Raw genomic sequence first — 18,934 nt, forward strand, 5'->3', positions numbered from 1 at the left:
GTCTGCTCAGGTCACGTTCATTCTCAGTTCTTCCCGAAGACACCATGAGACAGGAATGAGGTAAGACTGCTCAAGCTTGAGTTGGCATCTTTTCTGGCATCTTCTGAGGAGAGGCCTTTGGCACTCCTGCTGCCTACCAACCAGGGTGAGATGGAATCATCTAGGAGGAGCATGGAGTCCTGACACCTCTTTCCCTGACACCACAGACTCAGCCTCCACCCTCCAGGCACATTCAGCAGACTAATTGTCTGGATCTTTGGTGACGGCAAGCATGGGCCCAGTTTACTACAGGATTGTTGCATGAAGGACTGGAAAAGTCGGCAAAATGGTACTTTAGGGTGCATAGCAGGGAAGGGCCAGGTGTGCCGGGGTGGGGGTGGGGGTGGGGGGGCTTCCCTCTCCTTCCAGTGAAATTTGCGTTCACACCCAGCTGCCTCAGCCGCTGCAGAGTCTCCAGCAGACGCTGCAGGGCCGTGTCTCGCTCCTCCTCTGCTGGGTCTCACCTTTCTCCTCCTCCCTGGGAGCCCCCAGGCCTCCTCTTTCTTCTAACCCAGGCTCAGGCCTTTTGTGGGGCTGCATCCTGGCTGCACTGCAGGACCATGTGTGGGGTGAGCCTGGGGGAGTCAGCCTTGTGGAAAGACATGTTTTCCACTCAGGATGCCTCACTGTACCCTGAACAGCCTTTGTCCTGTAGACAGAGTCAAGGGTGGGAAGGAAGGGGAAGATGTGGCCCATGCCCTTGGGTGGGGGGTGGGCTGCCAGTCTGGAAGGGCCATGAGGCCACATGGGCTAATGGGAAGAACACTGGACCATGAATCAGGAATCCCATTCCAGCCAGATGCTGACTTCCTATGAGACTCTATACCAACCTCCTGGAGCTTCAGTCTCTCTAATTATCGAACGGGCACCACACCTGCCCAATGGGACTGGCTGGTGTGAGGGTGATGGAGCAGCCTTCTACCCAGTGAAAAGCACGCTGTGAATGAGGTTCATTGTTATAATGGTTAGTTCAAATAGGAAAACTGCTAGAGAAGGGGCGAACGAGATGGGAAAGAGCTGAGATCCTTTAGACCCCCCCATCCTTGAACATCCTTGAACTAGCCACCCCCTCCAAGAAGAGTGGGGGCCCCTCATGGGGCTGGGGTCTCTTTCTAAACAGTGAGGGTGTCCCTCTCTGTATTTCCATCTTACTCTATTTCCATCTCTGTGGAGAACAGGAGGATGTCACCACCATGCCTAAGATGCCATGTGGAGCCCTGACCGTGCCCCATCTCAAGCTGCCCCGCCCAGCCCAGGAGTCCTGACAGAACCCAGTTCCCTGTTTGTCACTCCAGCCCCTTGATTTGGGGCTCTTGAGAAGTGGGACCCACAGTGCCCACTTCAGTACTGATCAGAACCTAGAAACTAGAAGCAAAGATGTCCAGAGGGAGGAGCTGGCTGCCTCTATGCACAGCCTCTTTCTGGCTCTGAAAGGTCTTGAAAGACAACAGTGAGGATATCTGGTTATCCTCATCTCAACCTGGCAAATGTTCAGGTTCCTCAGCCATCTCTATCCTGAGGGCGTGGTGGCTGAGGGGTGTGGCCAGGGTAGTGCTTTTTCTGAAGTCCCCTTTTCTGAAGGGCCTCAGGGTGTAGAGAACTGTGTGAGTAACGCAGTAAATGAACTTAGGAAGGTCTTGACCTTATGAAGTGCTCAGGCTAGTGGGATAACACCTGTCCTATTGCAGAGGTAGATGAGGGTAAAATAAAATGTTGGAAAGTGCAGAGAACAGTAAAAGACAAATGTCTAGAAGTTGTTTGCATGGTTACTAAGATTTAACAATTATATTTTCCATATTACTAATCATGTCTCTGTTTGCCATAGTCAGTTCATGGCTATATTCAAGTGGGCCATTTAAATTGTACTTTTGGGGTGCAGCTACTATGGAAAACAGTATGGCTGTTCCTCAAAAAACTAAAAATAGAGTTGCCATATGATCCAGCAATCCCACTCCTGGGCAAATATCTGGAGGAAACTATAATTCGAAAAGATACCTGCACTCCTATGTTCATAACAGCACCATTCACAATAGGCAAGACATGGAAGCAACCCAAATGTCCATTTACAGATGAATGGATAAAGAAGATGTGGTACATATATATAATGGAATACTACTCAGCCACTCTGAAACAGAAACAGACTCAACAGACATAGAAAACAGACTTGTGATTGCCAAGGTGGAGGGTGGTTGGGGAGAGAAGGATTGGGAGTTTAGGATTAGCAGATGCAAACTATTATATATAGGATGGATAAACAGCAAGGTCCTACTGTATAGCACAGGGAACTATATTCAATATCCTGTGATAAACCATATAAAAATATGAAAAAGAATGTATATATATGTATAACTGAATCACTTTGCTTTACAGCAGAAACTAACACAGCACGGCAAATCAACTATACTTCAATAAAATCAATTTTAAAAAGTAAAATTGTGTTTTTGTTCACCTACCTCTGCAAATACCTTGAGATTCCCGAGTCCTCATTTTATCAGCCCTTCTCACCCTCCCAGGCCTCAAGCCTTGCTCTCTCAAATCCCTGCTTCTGTTCTTGTTCAAGGCAGTCTAAGTTGGATCTGACTTTACTTTGTACAGACTCTCACTCCCAGTCTCACGTTAGTCAAACTTAAGCCCAGAAGTAAGAAGATTTGCAAGTATTAATCAACCATTCTCAGGCCAGAATGTGAATAATTTTAAAAAGTGAGCCCTAACTTATAGCTCTACATTCTCTCTCATGGGAAACATAAATACTCTCACAGTATTAACATTCCCATTTTATGGACAAAGAAACTGATGTCTAGAGAAAGTTAGTTAATTGTTAATGAGTAACCCAGGGAGCTCATCTCCAAAGCTAGATGAGTTCTTCCCTTCTGTGGAAGAATAATTCCTCCAAACTTAGAAAAGGTAAAATGAGAATTGCTTTTTTTGTTGGTTGTTGGGCGTTTTGTTTTGGGGGGTGTGGTTTGGTTTGGTTTGGTTTGGTGTCGCTCTAGAGCATTGTCTAAAAGCTTGCTTGACACTCAACTGACTCTCCTGGAGAATGTAACTTTGTTGTTATAGTATATTTGATAAATAATCTACAACCAAATAAAGATGAAACATTTACAGTCTGTATGGTTAGTGGTTAACTTGCAGAAGTTGATAAAAATGATAGGGTTTTATTGCCCAACAGAGAAGTTAACCACAAAGGTGTTTTGGTTTTATTGTCCTGGAAACTTGACCAATCATATCTAAATTAGCAATCTTATTTCGGCATTCTTTTTTTAACTGACTATATAAATCCCTGTTTCTCAAATGCTCTTCAAAGCAGCTCTTTTGTCTTCTTCCTAGTTCTGCCATTAATGAGTTAAATAAATCTTTGATGTGAGTTAAAAAATAACTTTGAGAATTGTTTTTCCACTTCTCAACTTCCCTATATTGAAAGCAACATCATAGTGCTTTCTGCTTCCCTGGAATAGCAGATCCACTTGTAGAACTAACACATGAGTGCCCTGAGAGACTGAACCTCCTTGAGGGGAAGATGCTTTGTATCTCCAGCCTGCAGAGGACCAGCAATGGCACTAGGAGGAAGTGGCCATTCTCAGCAAGAGTCCTGTACAGTGCCTTCTTGTAGTTAAGGCTACGAAGGCTGCTGCTCCAATGGGCCACCATTGTTACAGCAACTCAATTTCATTAGCTACATCAGAGACTTTAAAATGCATCCATTGTTCTTCCTCCAGGAAGCCTTCCAAGAAACAATTTGTTTTCTCACCTGGCATATACTAGCATTCAGAAAATGTTTACTGAATAAATAAAGTTGACGTTTTCTTTCTTTCTTTAATTTCTGCAAGCTTAACCAAAGGGCAGGGCATAATGGTTAAGTTCCACAGGCTCTGGAATTTGAGTGTCTGGAGATAAATCTCAGGCAAAGTACTAAGTGGATAACATTAGGCAACCTTCTCTTTACTTCATTGTTTTCCTCTGAAAATGAGGATAATGACATCAATAATGAGAACTGTGCCTGACTCATAGAATGCACTCAATATATTTTAGCCCTTACTGTTGGTGAGGAGAAGAAGTGTCAAAGGGAACAGAATCAATCAAAACACAGATACTGACTGATTGATCCTAAGGGATCACGTGATTTTTAAAAACCATAAACACATACAAATCAATGTCCCACTTAGTTTTATTTATCACAAAACATAACAAAATTAATACATGAACATAATGAAAAAGAATTAAACCACTAACAAAGGGATAAAAGGAAAAGTAAAATCCTTCCTTCCTTTCTTCCTTCCTTCTTCTTCCTTCCTCCTGGAACAATTAAACCATTGTTAAGCTTCTTCTGTACCTGCCCATAAAGGTTTTAAGAATCTACAAGGGGGGATTCCCTGGTGGCGCAGTGGTTGAGAGTCCGCCTGCCGATGCTAAGGGACACGGGTTCGTGCCCCAGTCCGGGAAGATCCCACATGCTGCGGAGCGGCTGGGCCCGTGAGCCATGGCCGCTGAGCCTGTGCGTCTGGAGCCTGTGCTTTGCAACGGGAGAGGTCACAACAGTGAGAGGCCCGCATACTGCAAAAAAAAAAAAAATAGAAACATACATCATGCATATATTCTTTTTTAAATCTAATTGGTATCATATACAAACTGCTCCCTACTTTTTTTTTTAACCTAATAATATGTTGTGAACATCAGTCCTATCAGCACATGACATAAAGCTTCTTCATTCTTTTCCATGTCTGCTTAGTATTCCAGTGGGTGGCTGTAGCATAATTTATTTCACTAGATGCCTATTGTTGGAGACTGCTAGAGGTTGGACAACCAGTTAGCCATCTTGGGAAAAAAATATGATCCATAATTCATTCCTTAAACTAAATAAATTCCTGGAAGCTCAAATATTTAAATGTAAAAATGAAGCCAGAATGAGTCATAGAATAATAATTTTTAAACTGGAGGGCAACTTTTATTGCTTTCTTAAAAACTGATTCCACAATGATGCATTTAATTGTAGACAGTTTAACAAACATAAAAACATTTAAAAATGAAAATCCCAGGACTTCCCTAGTAGCTCAGTGGTTAAGATTCCGCGCTCTCAATGAAGGGAGCCCGAGTTTGATCCCTGGTCAGGGAACGAGATCCCACATGCATGCCGCAACTAAGAGTTTGCATGCCTCAACTAAGGAGCCCAAGAGCCGCAACTAAAGACCCAGCGCAACCAAATAAATAAGCAAGTATTTTTTTAATTGAAACTTAATCCTACCACACAGAGAAAATAAAATTTAACATTTTGTTGTCTGTCCTTCCAAACTTTCAAGGCATTTATGTATTTATTATGTGTATGAATTTTTTTCATGATTTAATATGCAATACATATGCTAGCCAGCAGGTGGCGCGAGAAGGCAGCGTTACCGGCGCTGACGGGCCCTGCAGAGTGCTGGGCTCCGCATACAGCTCGAGTCTTGTGCACTGTTGGAGGATCACCGCTTGTTTACTGCGGACGATGTTCAGAGATGGGAATGCTATAGCAGAGACCTGAAAGTTCTGGGGGCGTCCTCCAGACTCAGAGCGCCCTTCAGACTCGCTTTGGCAAGGCTGAGCTAAGCTTCAGTTCAGAGGGAGAGAGTCCCAATATCTCAAAGCGTTTTCCTTCGTATTTGTGGCAGCAGTGCCAAGAGAAAGAATGAGGTGCGATACCCTGCTGCTTTTCTTTCCCTCAGGGTCCTTTTTCCCACCTCTACCTCCACTCATTTTTTTTTTTTTTTTTTTGTGGTACGCGAGCCTCTCACCGCTGTGGCCTCTCCTGCTGCGGAGAACAGGCTCCGGACGCGCAGGCTCAGCGGCCATGGCTCACGGGCCCAGCCGCTCCGCGGCATGTGGGATCTTCCCCGACCGGGGCACGAACCCGTGTCCCCTGCATTGGCAGGCGGACTCTCAACCACTGCGCCACCAGGGAAACCCCTCCACTCATTTTGGTGTCTTTCATACTGCCCCCGTTCAGAAATTTTTCCATGGCATTTTTACTGATGTATCTGGAAATATTTCATTTGAAAAAATATTGATTGATTGATTGGCTGCATGAGGTCTTAGTTGTGGCACGCGGGATCTTTCAATTGTGGTGCGCAGGCTCTTCATTGCGGTGCGCGGGCTTCTCTAGTTGTGGCACGAGGGCTCCACAGCGCGTGGGCTCTGTAGTTGGGGCATGTAGGCTCTCTAGTTGCGGCGCCCGGCTTAGTTGCCCCGCGGCATGTGGGGTCTTAGTTCCCCCACCAGGGGCGGAACCGGCGTCCCCTGCGTTGCAAGACCGATTCTTAACCACTGGACCACCAGGGAAGTCCCTGGAAGTATTTTATTTTTAAAAGTATAAAAAACAAGCCAAGTGGAAATGTCTGCTGCCTTGAAAACTTCACTTCTCTAGGCTGACTCTAGAAGTGGCAGCAAGCACTACAGAGGAAAGAGGGCCCCTTTTGCAGTTCCCTCCCTCATCCATTCTCACCACCCCACCACCACAACCAGCATGTACATACACTGGGGTTTCCAAGCCCCTTCACAGAAGGAGACACTGAGGCCAGGGAAGACAAGAACTAGAGGGACAGTGATGCAGAGCTCAGAGACAGGTCTTGACCCAAATTGGAGAGAAGCGTGGTACCAAGGGACATATGGCAATGATGCTTCAAAGAGAAATAAATGTTTGTTAAGCAGAAACCCACACCAGATTGCATCAAAGAACAGCCGTCTGTGGCTGAGACCATTTCATTTCTGTTTTCTGTGCTGACTGGCCCTCAGGTTACTTACCTACAAATAGGGAAGATTATATACAGTTTGGGATTAGGCTGAGAATCAAATAAAATGATGTTTGTGAAAATGATATTTTAAACTGTGAACGACTGTTTTAAATAAAACCCACTATTTTAATTTTTTTTGAGTCATATTTATTTATTTATTTATTTAGGCTGCTCCGGGTCTTATTTGTGGCACGCGGGATCTTTGTTGTCAGCATACCGACTTCTCAGTTGCGGCATACATGTGGGATCTAGTTCCCTGACCAGGGGTCGAACTCGGGCCCCCTGCATTGGGAGCACGGAGTCTTAGCCATTGGACCACCAGGGAAGTCCCCAAAACCCACTATGTTTAAATAGCAAAGCACTCTGCACAAGGGATTGTAATATTTTCGTTGTTTTGAACTTAAATGGTTAATGAAGTAGGAAAATTACAAACTGCCTAGGCCTGAGGATTAAGAAATAATATCAGTCTAAGAAAAAACCCTAAGACACATAGGCACACATTTTTTTTCCCAACAGAAAGAAAAATTATATTAGGTAAACATTGCCAATATTTGTGATATAAGCTTTAAAAAAATCCCAACATTTGGTACTTCCTGGTGGTCCAGTGGTTAAGATTCCATGCTTCCACTGCAGGGGACATGGGATGGATTCCTGGTCAGGGAACTAAAATCCCGCATGCCACATGGTGTGGCAAAAAAAAAAAAAAAAATCCCCACAATTGTAGTTGCAACCACAAGCTGTTTTCTCTTCCCTCATTCTCAGATTTCAGTAATAGAATAAATACATGAATAAACAACTGAGAAGAGGTGGAGGAAAATGTTACACAAGTTTATGCACCAGAGGGATTTGTTAGCATAGTATGATTTTTATGACACTGTGTGCGGACTTAGAGTATAGAAAGATAACCCAATACCTAATTTTTAGGATTTCATTCTGCTCCAGAAATTTAGAAAGGAATTCAAGAGTTGGTCATCTCGGACTTCCCTGGTGGTGCAGTGGTTAAGAATCCGCCTGCCAATGCAGGGGACACGGGTTCAATCCCTGGTACGGGAGGACTCCACATGCCGCGGAGCAACTAAGCCCGTGCGCCACAACTACGGAGCCTGAGCTCTAGAGCCTGCGAGCCACAACTACCAAGCCCATATGCCACTACTGAAGCCAGCGCGCCTAGAGCCCGTGCTCCGCAACAAGAGAAGCCACCGCAATGAGAAGACCGCGCACTGCAATGAACAGTAGCCCCCGCTTGCCGCAACTAGAGAAAGCCTGTGCGCAGCAACAAAGACCCAACGCAGCCAAAAATAAATAATAAATAAATAAATAAATGTATTTTAAAAACAGTTTAAAAAAAAGAGTTGGTCATCTCAGGGCCACATCCACCTTCTCCTGAAGGTCTCCCTGTTGCCAATCATATTTCTCCTCATTTCTGCACCAAGTTCCTCAGCACTGAGGAACTCTGATTTGTATTCATTTGTTGTTTTAAAGTTATTTTTCCTGATAAAATATGTTAATTGTAGAAAAAACTAAAATTGTCTTGTAGAAAAAACTAAAATTCAGAGAAAATATATAAAGAGAGGTATGCACTTACTCATAATTCCTTCATCTCAGAATGACTGCCTATAACATGTTAGTGTTCTTCTCTTGTTCTTTTACTATGCCTGTGGTTTTTTGTGTTTTTTTGAGATATAATTCACATACCATAAAATTCAAATTTTAAAGTGTACAATTCAGTGGGTATTAGTATGTTCACAAGTTTAACCAACACCACTGATTCCAGAACATGTCATCAACCCAAAAAGAAACCCTCCACCCACCCATTAGTAGCCACTCTCCATTTTCCTCTTCCCAACTCACCTATGTCAATGGATTCGCCTACTCTGGACATTGCACGTAAATGGAATCATACAGTATGTGGCCTTTTGTGTCTGGTTTCTTTCACTTAACATATTTTCAAAGTTTATCCATGTTGTAGAATGTATCAATACCACATTTCCTCTGATGACCTAATCATATTCAATTGTGGATCTACCGTGTTTTGTTTATCCATTCATCAGCTGATCGACATTTGGATTGTTTCCACTTTTTAGCTACTACTATAGCTAGTGCTTCTATGAAATTTTGTGTACTTTTTTGTATAGACATATATTTTCAATTCTCTTGGGTATATACCTAGGAGTGGGATTGTTGGGTCATACAGTAATTCTATGCTTAACTTTTTGAGGAATTTTTCAAACTGTTTTCCAAGGCAGCTGCACTACTTTACCTTCCCACCAGCAGTGTAAGAGGGTTCCCATTTCTCCACATCCTCACCAACACTTGTTATTGCTCATTTTTTAAATAATAGTTATCCTAGAAAGTGTGAAATGATATTGTATTGTGGTTTTCACTTGCACTTCCTTGATGACTAATGATGTTGGGCATCTTTTCATGTGCTTATTAGCCATTTGTATATCTTCTTTGGAGAAATGTCAATCCAAATCTTTTACCCATTTTAAAATTGTGTTGTCTTTTTATTATTGAGTTGTGTTCTTTTTAAAAATTTTATTTATTTATTTTTGGCTGCATTGGGTCTTTGTTGCTGTGCAAGGGCTTTCTCTAGTTGTGGTGAACGGGGGCTACTCTTCGTTGTGGTGAGTGGGCTTCTCACTGTGGTGGCTTTTGCTGCGGAGCATGGGCTCTAGAGCGCAGGCTCAGCAGTTGTGGCGCACGGCTTAGTTGCTCAGCGGCCTGTGGGATCTTCCCGTACCAGGGATTGAACCCGTGTCCCCTGAATCGGCAGGCGGATTCTCAACCACTGCGCCACCAGGGAAGCCCGTCTTTTTACTTCTTCATGGTGTCCTTTGGAGCACAAACGTTTTAATTTTGATGAAGCCCAATTTATCTGTTTTTTTCCTTTGGTTGCTTGTACATTTGGACCCATAGCTAATAAACTATTGTTTAATCCAAGGTTATGAAAGTTTACATCTATGTTTTCTTTTAAGAGCTTTAGAGGTTTTGCTCTTACATTTAGGTTTTTGATTTATCTTGAGTTAATTTTTGCATATGATGCGAGGTAGGGGTCCAACTTCATTTTTTTTTTTTTTTGCATGTGGCTATCCAGTTGTCTTAGCATAATTTGTTGAAAAGACTATTCTCTCCTCATTGAATTGTCTTGGCATTCTTGTTGAAAATTAATTGCCCATAAATGTATGGGTTTATTTCTGGACTCTCATTTCTATTCTATTGATCTTTATATCTAGCCTATGCCAGAACCACAGTCGTGATTACTATAGCTTTGTGGTAAATTTGGAAATTGAGAAGTGTTAGTCGTTCAATTTTGTTCTTTTTCAAGAAAAAGGACTCCTTGCATTACCATTTGAATTTCCAAATCAGCTTGTCAACTTATGCAAAAAAAGCCAGCTAGGATTTTGATAGAGATTGTGTTGAATCTGTAGACCAATTTGGAGAATATTATGATATTCTTAAGTCTTCCAACCCATGAACACATGTATCTTTCCATTTACGTAGCTCTTCTTTAGTTTCTTTCAATGACATTTTGTAATTTTCAGTGTACAACTCTTGCTCTTCTTCTGTTATATTGTGTTAAATTCCTCAGTGCTTTATTCCTTTTGATGCCATTGCCTATGAATTTTTAACACAGATGGGCTCTTACTATGCAGGAACCAGTTTGTACCTCCTTTTTTCATTTCAATCATATCACAGACATTTCCCCCAAGTTATTAAGACTCCTTTTAAAGCTACATATTAGTGCATTGTACGGTTACACTATAATTTATTTAGCAATTCTCCTGTTGTGGGATATTTAGTTTCTTTACAATTTTTCCATTTTATAAATACTCCCGTAATAAATATTTCTATTGATCTTGCTATGTCTGCATTTTAGATTATTTCCTTATAAGTGGTCATGGCCCCTTCCACCACGAGAGAACACAGCAAGAAAGTGCCGGATATGAATCAGGAAGAGGGACCTCACCAGAAGGTGATTGTCCCAGTCCCTTCATCTTGGACTTCCCAGCATGCAGAACTGAGAGCAGCCAAGATGGCGGCGTAGAAAGACCCTAAGCTCACTTTATAATAGCCATGTATTCTTGTTCTCTTACAATGGCTTTTATTTCTCACAACTCTTGCGAGGAGTGTGAGACCTCATGAAACTTGGAACTCCTGGAGGCCCATTTCTTCTTTTGCAGCCCCACATAGCCCCCAGGGACAGGCTTACAGGCTGGGAAGGGCTCCTTCAGGAAGCCCTCATGGGCCCTGGATTCTCCTCTTACCCCTGTGTCCTGACCTTGCCACAGCTCTCATCACTCATTCATATAAATGCCTGGTAACTTGTTACACTCCCACAAGACGGTGAGGTCCAACAGGACAAGGGCTGGGCCCCTAGCCCTTGGCCTACAGAAGACCCTTAATAAATGTTTATCAAATGAGTGAGTCAGGCAGAACAGGAGTTCAAGGTCCTAGGCCAGAGGAAGAATCTTGAGTCAAGGAATTATGGCCATTAGGTTTTTGGAGTAGCTGGCAAAGTATGCCACACAGAAATTGTGGGCTGGAAAGGGCCCTTGAGGTTGCCCTATTCAGGAGTTTTCAAACCTCTTTTATGCCCACAGTATAATATATTAGATAGATAGGTAGATAGATAGATAGGGGAGATGGAGTGGGAAAATGGTGGAAACTGAAGACCTATCTGCGGAACTTTCTCTCTCTCTCTCTCTTTTTTTTTTTTTTTTTTTTTTTTTTGCCGCGCTGCTCTGGCTTGCTGCATCTTAGTTCCCTGACCAGGGATCGAACCCGACCCCTGGCAGTGAAAGCGCGGAGTCCTAACCGCTGGACCGCCAGGGAATTCCCCCTTTATTTTTCCTTCCCAGGTAGCATATTTTAAAAGTAAAATTAATTTTATGTAAAAAAAGAAATCTTATGGGGATGAGGGACTATGACATACTGAGCAATTATGACAAAACTTTACTATGAAACGGCAGTTTTTCTTTTTGAAGTTCTTTGGGGGTGGGGGTGGGTCGGGCTCTAAGTTACTGTAAATACTGATACAGGGACGCAAACAAGGGATTTTTTTTTTTCAGGTTTTAGCTCTTGGGTGGCTCAGTGAAGCCTAGGAACAGTTTGTGGGGATGAGAGCACGTGCAGCCTCTCTTGTTGATTTGTTTGCAATATGTTCTTTCCCTCCCCTGCTCAATGGACCCTAATAGGCAAGTCCAAACTCCTCAACCTGGCATGGATTCCGGGATCCTCCCTCTCTCTCCAGTCCCACTCGAGGTCCCGATTTTCCCTGGGCTAGACTAGGTGCACCCCGAAGTCAGGGCTCTCTCTTATGCATCTTTGTATCACCAGTACCAAAAAGGGCAGGTCTTGGCACAGAGTGGTGAGTCAAAAAGTGTTTGATGAACCTACTGAAACCTCTTATCTCTAGGATTTTATAAATAACTGTCCCTGCAGGCTGAGTATTCATCCCCGCAAATCACCTCAGAGGTGCTACCTCCTTCTCTGCCTCCACGAATCTCCCAGGCCACTTTCGATGGTTTCCCCTAAAGTTTTCCTTCCTCATATTTGTGCCTGGAACTAGTCAGTGTCGGACCCAAAGCTGTTCTCGGCATCCCATTAGAGCCGGATAGGACTGAAGTCCCACGGCCGTTCAGACCTGCAGGGAGGAAGTAAACAGAACACTTTCCGGATCTTCTGAAACGTGCACAACACAGTTCCTCCGGGGGCTACGAGAGTTCGGTTCCGGTGTGCGTCTCTATGGTTTCGACAGCCTAGAACGAGCGAAACGGCACTTCCGGGAAGATGGCGGCGCACAGATCACAGCTGGCACATGTTTCTGCGGAGAGGACCTTGCACTAACGGTAAGAGCCTACAGTCCCCCGAACGGTGGCTGTCGGAGCCCGGGCTCAGGAGCAAATATGAGAGCAGGAGAGTAGTTTTACCCAAGTGAAACTGCGGGAGGAGGGCTGGAGTTTAGACCTCAAGATGAAGGAGGCCTAGGGAAAGGGTTGCCGGTTCTTTGGAATCGCTGTAAGAAAGGTGGCCCTGGGCCCCTTCTCCAGAAAACTCAGGTTGACTGGAAAGAAAACAGTTCCTGAAAGTGTGCTAGAAGCCTTCACAAAGACTGCGGCGCACAGCCTGGGATCTAGTTGCTTCTGTCCAGTTATCCATTCTAGGTCGGTTAAAGCAATTACCATCTATGTCACTCAGTTCAACGAATGACGACTGAACGCATTCTCGATTCTTGGAGTTGCATTAAGTACACCGGGGTTGGGTAATAAAACCAGGGCTTATAGTTTCGAATTACTGCGACAAGGGACACGCAGTGGTAGGTTTTACAGCGTAAAGTACAAACGTCTATGAGACTGAGCAATGTAGTGATTAAGAACACCAGTTCTGGAATGCCTGAGATCCTGGATCCGCTACTTGCCAGCTGTTTGATTTGGACAAGTAACTAAACTTCTCAGCGCCATTTGTCAATTACCAAAAAAAAAAAAAAAACTTCTAATAGGGTTTTTGGGAGGATTAAATGAGATAATGTGTGTGCAGCAATTAGCAGCAGGCTGGCATTGAGTAAATGCATGTGTTGGTTGTTGTTGTTATTGAAATCTGGGGGCTAGTAGATTAGAAATAACTTCTGAGAAGAAGCAGAGGTTTGAGGTGGCCTCAAAGGCCTCAGTGTTTGAATTTCACTTCTCTTGCATTATCAAGAAGCAACATAGGGCCATTTCTTCACTCAGTGCTTTTCTGTTGAGACTCTCAGGGTGTCAGTTAGGTTTTCAAGTAATCATCCTTCACAGTAGACATGTGAACAGAAATGTGATTCATCCTAAATTTGCTACTCTTCATACCTAACCAGACGGGTCATCGTTGTTAAGCCTAATATGTAATGTTTAGGAGAGGTGACTTGATGTGTCTGACTTTTTTTTTTTTATTAGCATACTCACTAGACATTCTTAAACACAACTGAAAGTTTTAGCCTTTGGAGTTGTCACTTGGGGAGGCCAGAGGGTTACTCCAGGAGTGTCATTAATCAGCTTTTAAAATGGTCTGCAATGCCTGTAATAAATGATCTTAGTACAAGTTAACTTTAGTGACTCAAGTCAGCAGTGATAGTGTTAGTTTTGAATGTCTTGTGTAATAAGCCATCTTAACTGTTTCAGAGGCAAATTTGGTATATAAGTTGGACAGTGCCATTGTGGAGTCCAAAATGAGGAACACCTGAACGACTCTAAACAAATGCAACTACAGTTGACAAACAACACAGATTTGAACTGCATGGGTCCACTTACATGTGGATTTTTTTCAATAAATATTACAGTACTACATAATCAGTGGTTAGTTGAATCCTGGGATGCGGAAGGCTAAGTATGGGACTTGAGCATCCATGGGTTTTGCTATCCACAGCAGGTCCTGGAACAAATCCCCCGCTGATACTGAGGGATGACTGTATTTGGAAATGTGATAGAAAGAGGGCCACTCCGGAGTCAGGCAACCTGAGCTCATATTCCAGCTCCATCTCTTACCAGCTGTGTAACCCCAGGCAAAAAACCCTTTGTAAAATAAGGATAAGGTGTATCTCACAGGACTGTCAGGATTAAATGAGACAGTATAGCGGTACGTGTAACCCCTCTGTTACGCTTTAAATGCTCAATAAGAGCGCCCTTCCTAAGCTGGACAGTTTCAAAAGGGGTGCTCCAACAAGACTGAAAGACAGTGGGAAAGAGGCATGTAGCCTTCACATTGAGAGGACAGTGTAAATGCTGGGGCACAGGTATAGGATATGGGCTCTATTAAGTACTGTTGTCTTATAACTCAGGTTAAGAAGCACCTCCTTGCTTTGTTTTTACGTGGTAATAAATTGTGGGAGATGTTATCAGGTAGTGGTAAAGAGTGGGGACTCTGCAGACAAGCTGCCTGGGTTTGAGTTCTATATGTATCAGCTGTGTGACCTTGAGCAAGTCACCTAACCTCTTTAGGCTTTAGTTTCCTCATTTGTAAAACAGGGATATAATACTTTCCTGAATGTAAAGTTCAGGAAATCTTCCCGGCCTGGGAAGAGTACATGAAATGATCCATGTAAAATGTTAGCACAGCCTGGCATGTAGGGAGTTCTCCATACATTTGGGTGTTACTATTAATACCAGGTCTCCTTGGCTTTCAACATGTTGACATTGACCTCTTAGTGGTCGGACAGGGAGCTCCCCAAGGACCAGGCCTCTTTACTCTGTCTCTGCTCCAGCTTCAGGAAAGAATTCTTATAAGAGCAGTCAGGATGGATTTGATGGATGATTTGGGCACTTTCTTTTTTTCCTCTTAGAGGGAAGATAGTGACCCCTTTTCTTCTCTGGTGAGGGCCTGAGGACAGTGACTCTTTTCTCACCATGAGTGTCACCCCAGAGGTCAAGAGTCGTGGGATGAAGTTTGCTGAGGAGCAGCTGCTAAAGCATGGATGGACTCGAGGTGATTCCCATGGGGCCCCTTTCACATCCCCCCAACTCCCTCACTACCCTCTGCCCAGGGAAGAGGCATCATCCTGGATTAACCCCTATGTAGTCCATTCAACTGGAGGAGGAAAGTTAGTTTAAAGGGAAATTTGCAGAAGAAAATTGCTGACATTTCCAGAACAGGGAAGAAGGGAAGAAGTATGATGGTGGATAGTGAGAAAGAAGTGGTTCGGAGGACTGGGAGGGGGAGGAAGAGACACGACTTCTGTCCTGAGAGAATTATGAAGGAAAGATAGTTTGGGCTCAAAGATGGGAGGACTGCATGGAGAGGTGCTAGAAAGAGTGCAACTGGGAGGGCTTCCAAGATGGACGGAGCATATGCCCAAAGTTAGGTATGTGGAATGGCAAGGAGTGGCATGTGCTGGGGGTGCCTTGTGAGGGCTTGGGGCAGGAGTGGAATAAGCCAAATCATTCACTGTGTTTGCAGGCAAAGGCCTGGGCCGGAAGGAGAATGGCATCACCCAGGCCCTCAGGGTAACGCTGAAGCAGGACACTCATGGGGTAAGACTGGGCAGGCTGAGGGAGGTCAGTGTGGATGGGAGAGGGGGGCCTTGAGGATATGGGGAGGGAGGGGAATGACAGGTCCTGAGTTCATACTTCTTCCTCTGGCAGGTGGGACACGACCCTGCCAAAGAGTTCACAAACTACTGGTGGAATGATCTCTTCAACAAGACTGCGGCCAGCTTGGTAGTGAAAACTGGGCAGGTATAAGCTCTCATAGTAGGCACATGAACCATGAGGGCCTGGGACATGTGGGGGTGAGGGAGACATGGCATGTCACCCACTCATGGATACTCCCCCACAGGATGGCGTACAGATAAGGTGCCTGTCTAAGGAGACCACCCGTCATGATCATGCCAAGCCCAACTTGCTGTATCAGAAGTTTGTGAAGGTATTAGAGGCTGGGGGTGAGAGGGCCCATCCTTTTTTCCTTCCCTGGTCTCCCCTGGGGCCTGAACAATTGTCTTATACGCCCTACCTATTCTCAGGACTGTCCTAACAGTGGGATCCTGTGACCAACCTCGCTGTTGCTTACCTAGACTGCCCAGACCCTCAGCAAGAATTGAAATCTTGGGCTTCCCTGGTGGCACAGTGGTTGAGAGTCCGCCTGCCGATGCAGGGGACGTGGGTTCGTGCCCCGGTCCGGGAAGATCCCACATGCCGCGGAGCAGCTGGGCCCGTGAGCCATGGCCACTGAGCATGCGCGTCCGGAGCCTGTGCTCCGCAACGGGAGAGGCCACAACAGTGAGAGGCCCTCATACCACAAAAAAAAAAAAAAAAAAAAAAGAATTGAAATCTTCAGGTTGAATGGATCCCTGCCATCTGCTGAGGGGGCAGCAACAGGGAGTGGGAGGTGGGGCACAGTCAGGAGCTGTCAGAGCAGGGCAGGGAGGGGATGTCTAATTCAGAGGACTTAAAAGTCAGAGGAGACCTGCGAGATTATCTGACCCATTGTCCTTATTTTGCAGATGTGGCCAAAAGGGGGGAAAGTGGCTCGCTGAAGAGCCCACAGTTGGCTAGTAATGGCAGACAGGACTAGAACCCAGGTGTTCAGACTCCCCTTTTCTAGCCCGCCAATAGAAGGGAGCTAACATTTAACTATCCTCTATTATGTCCTTAAGCGCTCTATGTATTATCTAGCAAATCCGTCCCGTTCATCTCTGTGGCCATCTTCGGCCCCAGTTCAGACCATCATCCTCTCCTGCCTCATTTCTTTCACAGCCTCATAACTAGACTCCTCACTCTAGTCTCAGTCCCCACCGCGATTAGTTCATCCTCCAGAAAGCATCCAGTGTTCTCTGAAAAACACAAATTTCATTCTGTCACTGGCTCCTCCTTGACCTAGGATGACACAGTCCAGATGTGTCAGACTGGCTCGCATGGCCCTTCATGCCTTGTCCCTGCCTTCTTTCTTAGCCTGTCTCTCGCCACCTCTCAGGACCTCTACACTTTAGCCAGATGGAATCTGAATCTTTTCAAGGTACCATGTTTTTTCACTTTCAAGTTTTGCATATGCTATTCCCTCTGCCTGGGACATTCTGCTTCCTTTGCCCCTTTACCTGCTGACCTTCTTCTTGTCTTCCAGAGCTCAGCTCCTTGTAGAAACTATTCCCCAAACCCTGAAGCCTGAGTAGGGTACCCTTCCTCTAGCACAGACAACACTTTCATCATCATTTTCTGTGTTCTGCCATATTCCTTTACCCCTCAACCACGTAGATTCCATCTGGGCTGGAACCATCTTGTCCTTATTCCACTCTATCCCCAACCTCTTAGCCCAAAGTAGGTTCTTAACCTGGTTAAAGTACTGTGCATAGATATGGGGGGAGGGCACATGAAAAGTAGCATCTTTATTGTCCGTTACTGGCACCATGGGATGACCGCCAAGGGCACTTGTCCCACTGTGAAGACCTGATGACCCAGGGCACTTCCTCCTCCCTTCCTGTTCTGCTCGCTGTGAGCCAGGGAGGCCAGGACTGCCCCGACCCCACCCACCCCCAACTGCAGCCCACCTCCTGCCCAAGATGATGTATGCAGTTTGGCACACCTCTGTGTGGGGCTGCAAGGAGCGATGTTGGGGGCTGACAAATTTGTGCCAGTGGCTGTTCAGGGTGGCAGTGGCACCACTGCTCTTCCCTTTCCAGGAGGGAAGAGCAATGGTGGTGGTGCTGAGTGGGCCTTGTCCACCCCCATGATTCCTCCTTCTAGACGGCCACACTGACTTCAAGTGGGGAGAAGCCAGACAATGACTTGGAAAGCTGCAGTGATGACGACAGCCAGGGGCCCAAGCCTCCAAAGATGTGAGACTTCTTTTTAGTGCTAGGGGCACGTGGGAGGAGATGCCTTCCAATCTCAAAAGAAAGGACCAAGTGTAATGCTTGACTGTGGGCTTCTTCAGGGTGGAAATGTGTGGTACTCATCTTTATATCCCCTACACCTAGAAAAGTGCCAGGTCCTGAATAGGAACTCAGTGCTGAAGGAATGTTTTAGAGGGGAGGAGAGGTCAAGCCTTTCCACTAGATCTGTTTGTAATTCCTGATTCCTGCCCTTCCCCAACAGTCTGACTGATGAGATGATGCTCCAAGCCTGTGAGGGGCGAACAGCACACAAGTAAGTAGCGGTTAGCTTCTTGGGCTCCCTTCTCTTCTCCCCATCACAAGCCCATCCCTGTGCCACTCTTTTCACCGCAGAGAAAGTGATTCCTATTCTCTGCCCATTTCTGAAGCTGCCTGAAGACAGGCAACTCCTCCCTTACGAACTTTCCCTGCAGTCTCAGAGATTAGGCCTATTTTCCCCAATACCCTCCCTCTGACTTGGGCCCCATCCATTTCAGGGCTGCCCGTCTTGGGATCACGATGAAGGCTAAGCTTGCTCGGTTAGAGGCCCAGGAGCAGGCCTTCCTGGCTTGTCTCAAAGGCCAGGACCCTGGGGTCCCTCAACTGCAGTCTGAGAGCAAGCCCCCACAAAAAAAGAAAAAGAAAAGGAAGCAGAAAGAGGAGGAAGAGGCCACGGCAACTGAAAGGAATGCAGAAGAGTACCCAGAACACACTGACCAGAGTGTCAGAAAAAGCAAGAAGAAGAAAAGACGGCATCAAGAAGAAAGTGTCACAGATGAGAGAGAGGGAACAGCTATAA

General features: G+C 45.2%; 1 protein-coding gene across 1 annotated transcript; it reads left to right on the plus strand.

Moving 5' to 3' along the window:
• Positions 1-12,551: 12,551 nt before the first annotated feature.
• LOC102994910 (G patch domain-containing protein 4) lies at positions 12,552-18,930 on the plus strand (the record flags this gene model as incomplete). Its single annotated transcript, XM_024116126.3, has 8 exons — positions 12,552-12,655; positions 15,115-15,257; positions 15,729-15,802; positions 15,914-16,006; positions 16,107-16,193; positions 18,008-18,099; positions 18,359-18,409; positions 18,633-18,930. Coding segments are annotated over exons 2-8 (774 nt in total), but the record flags the coding sequence as incomplete, so codon positions are not given.
• Positions 18,931-18,934: the final 4 nt, after the last annotated feature.

The sequence above is a fragment of the Physeter macrocephalus genome, unplaced genomic scaffold, assembly GCF_002837175.3.
Source record: "Physeter macrocephalus isolate SW-GA unplaced genomic scaffold, ASM283717v5 random_64, whole genome shotgun sequence".
In the NCBI taxonomy this organism is placed as follows: domain Eukaryota; kingdom Metazoa; phylum Chordata; class Mammalia; order Artiodactyla; family Physeteridae; genus Physeter; species Physeter macrocephalus.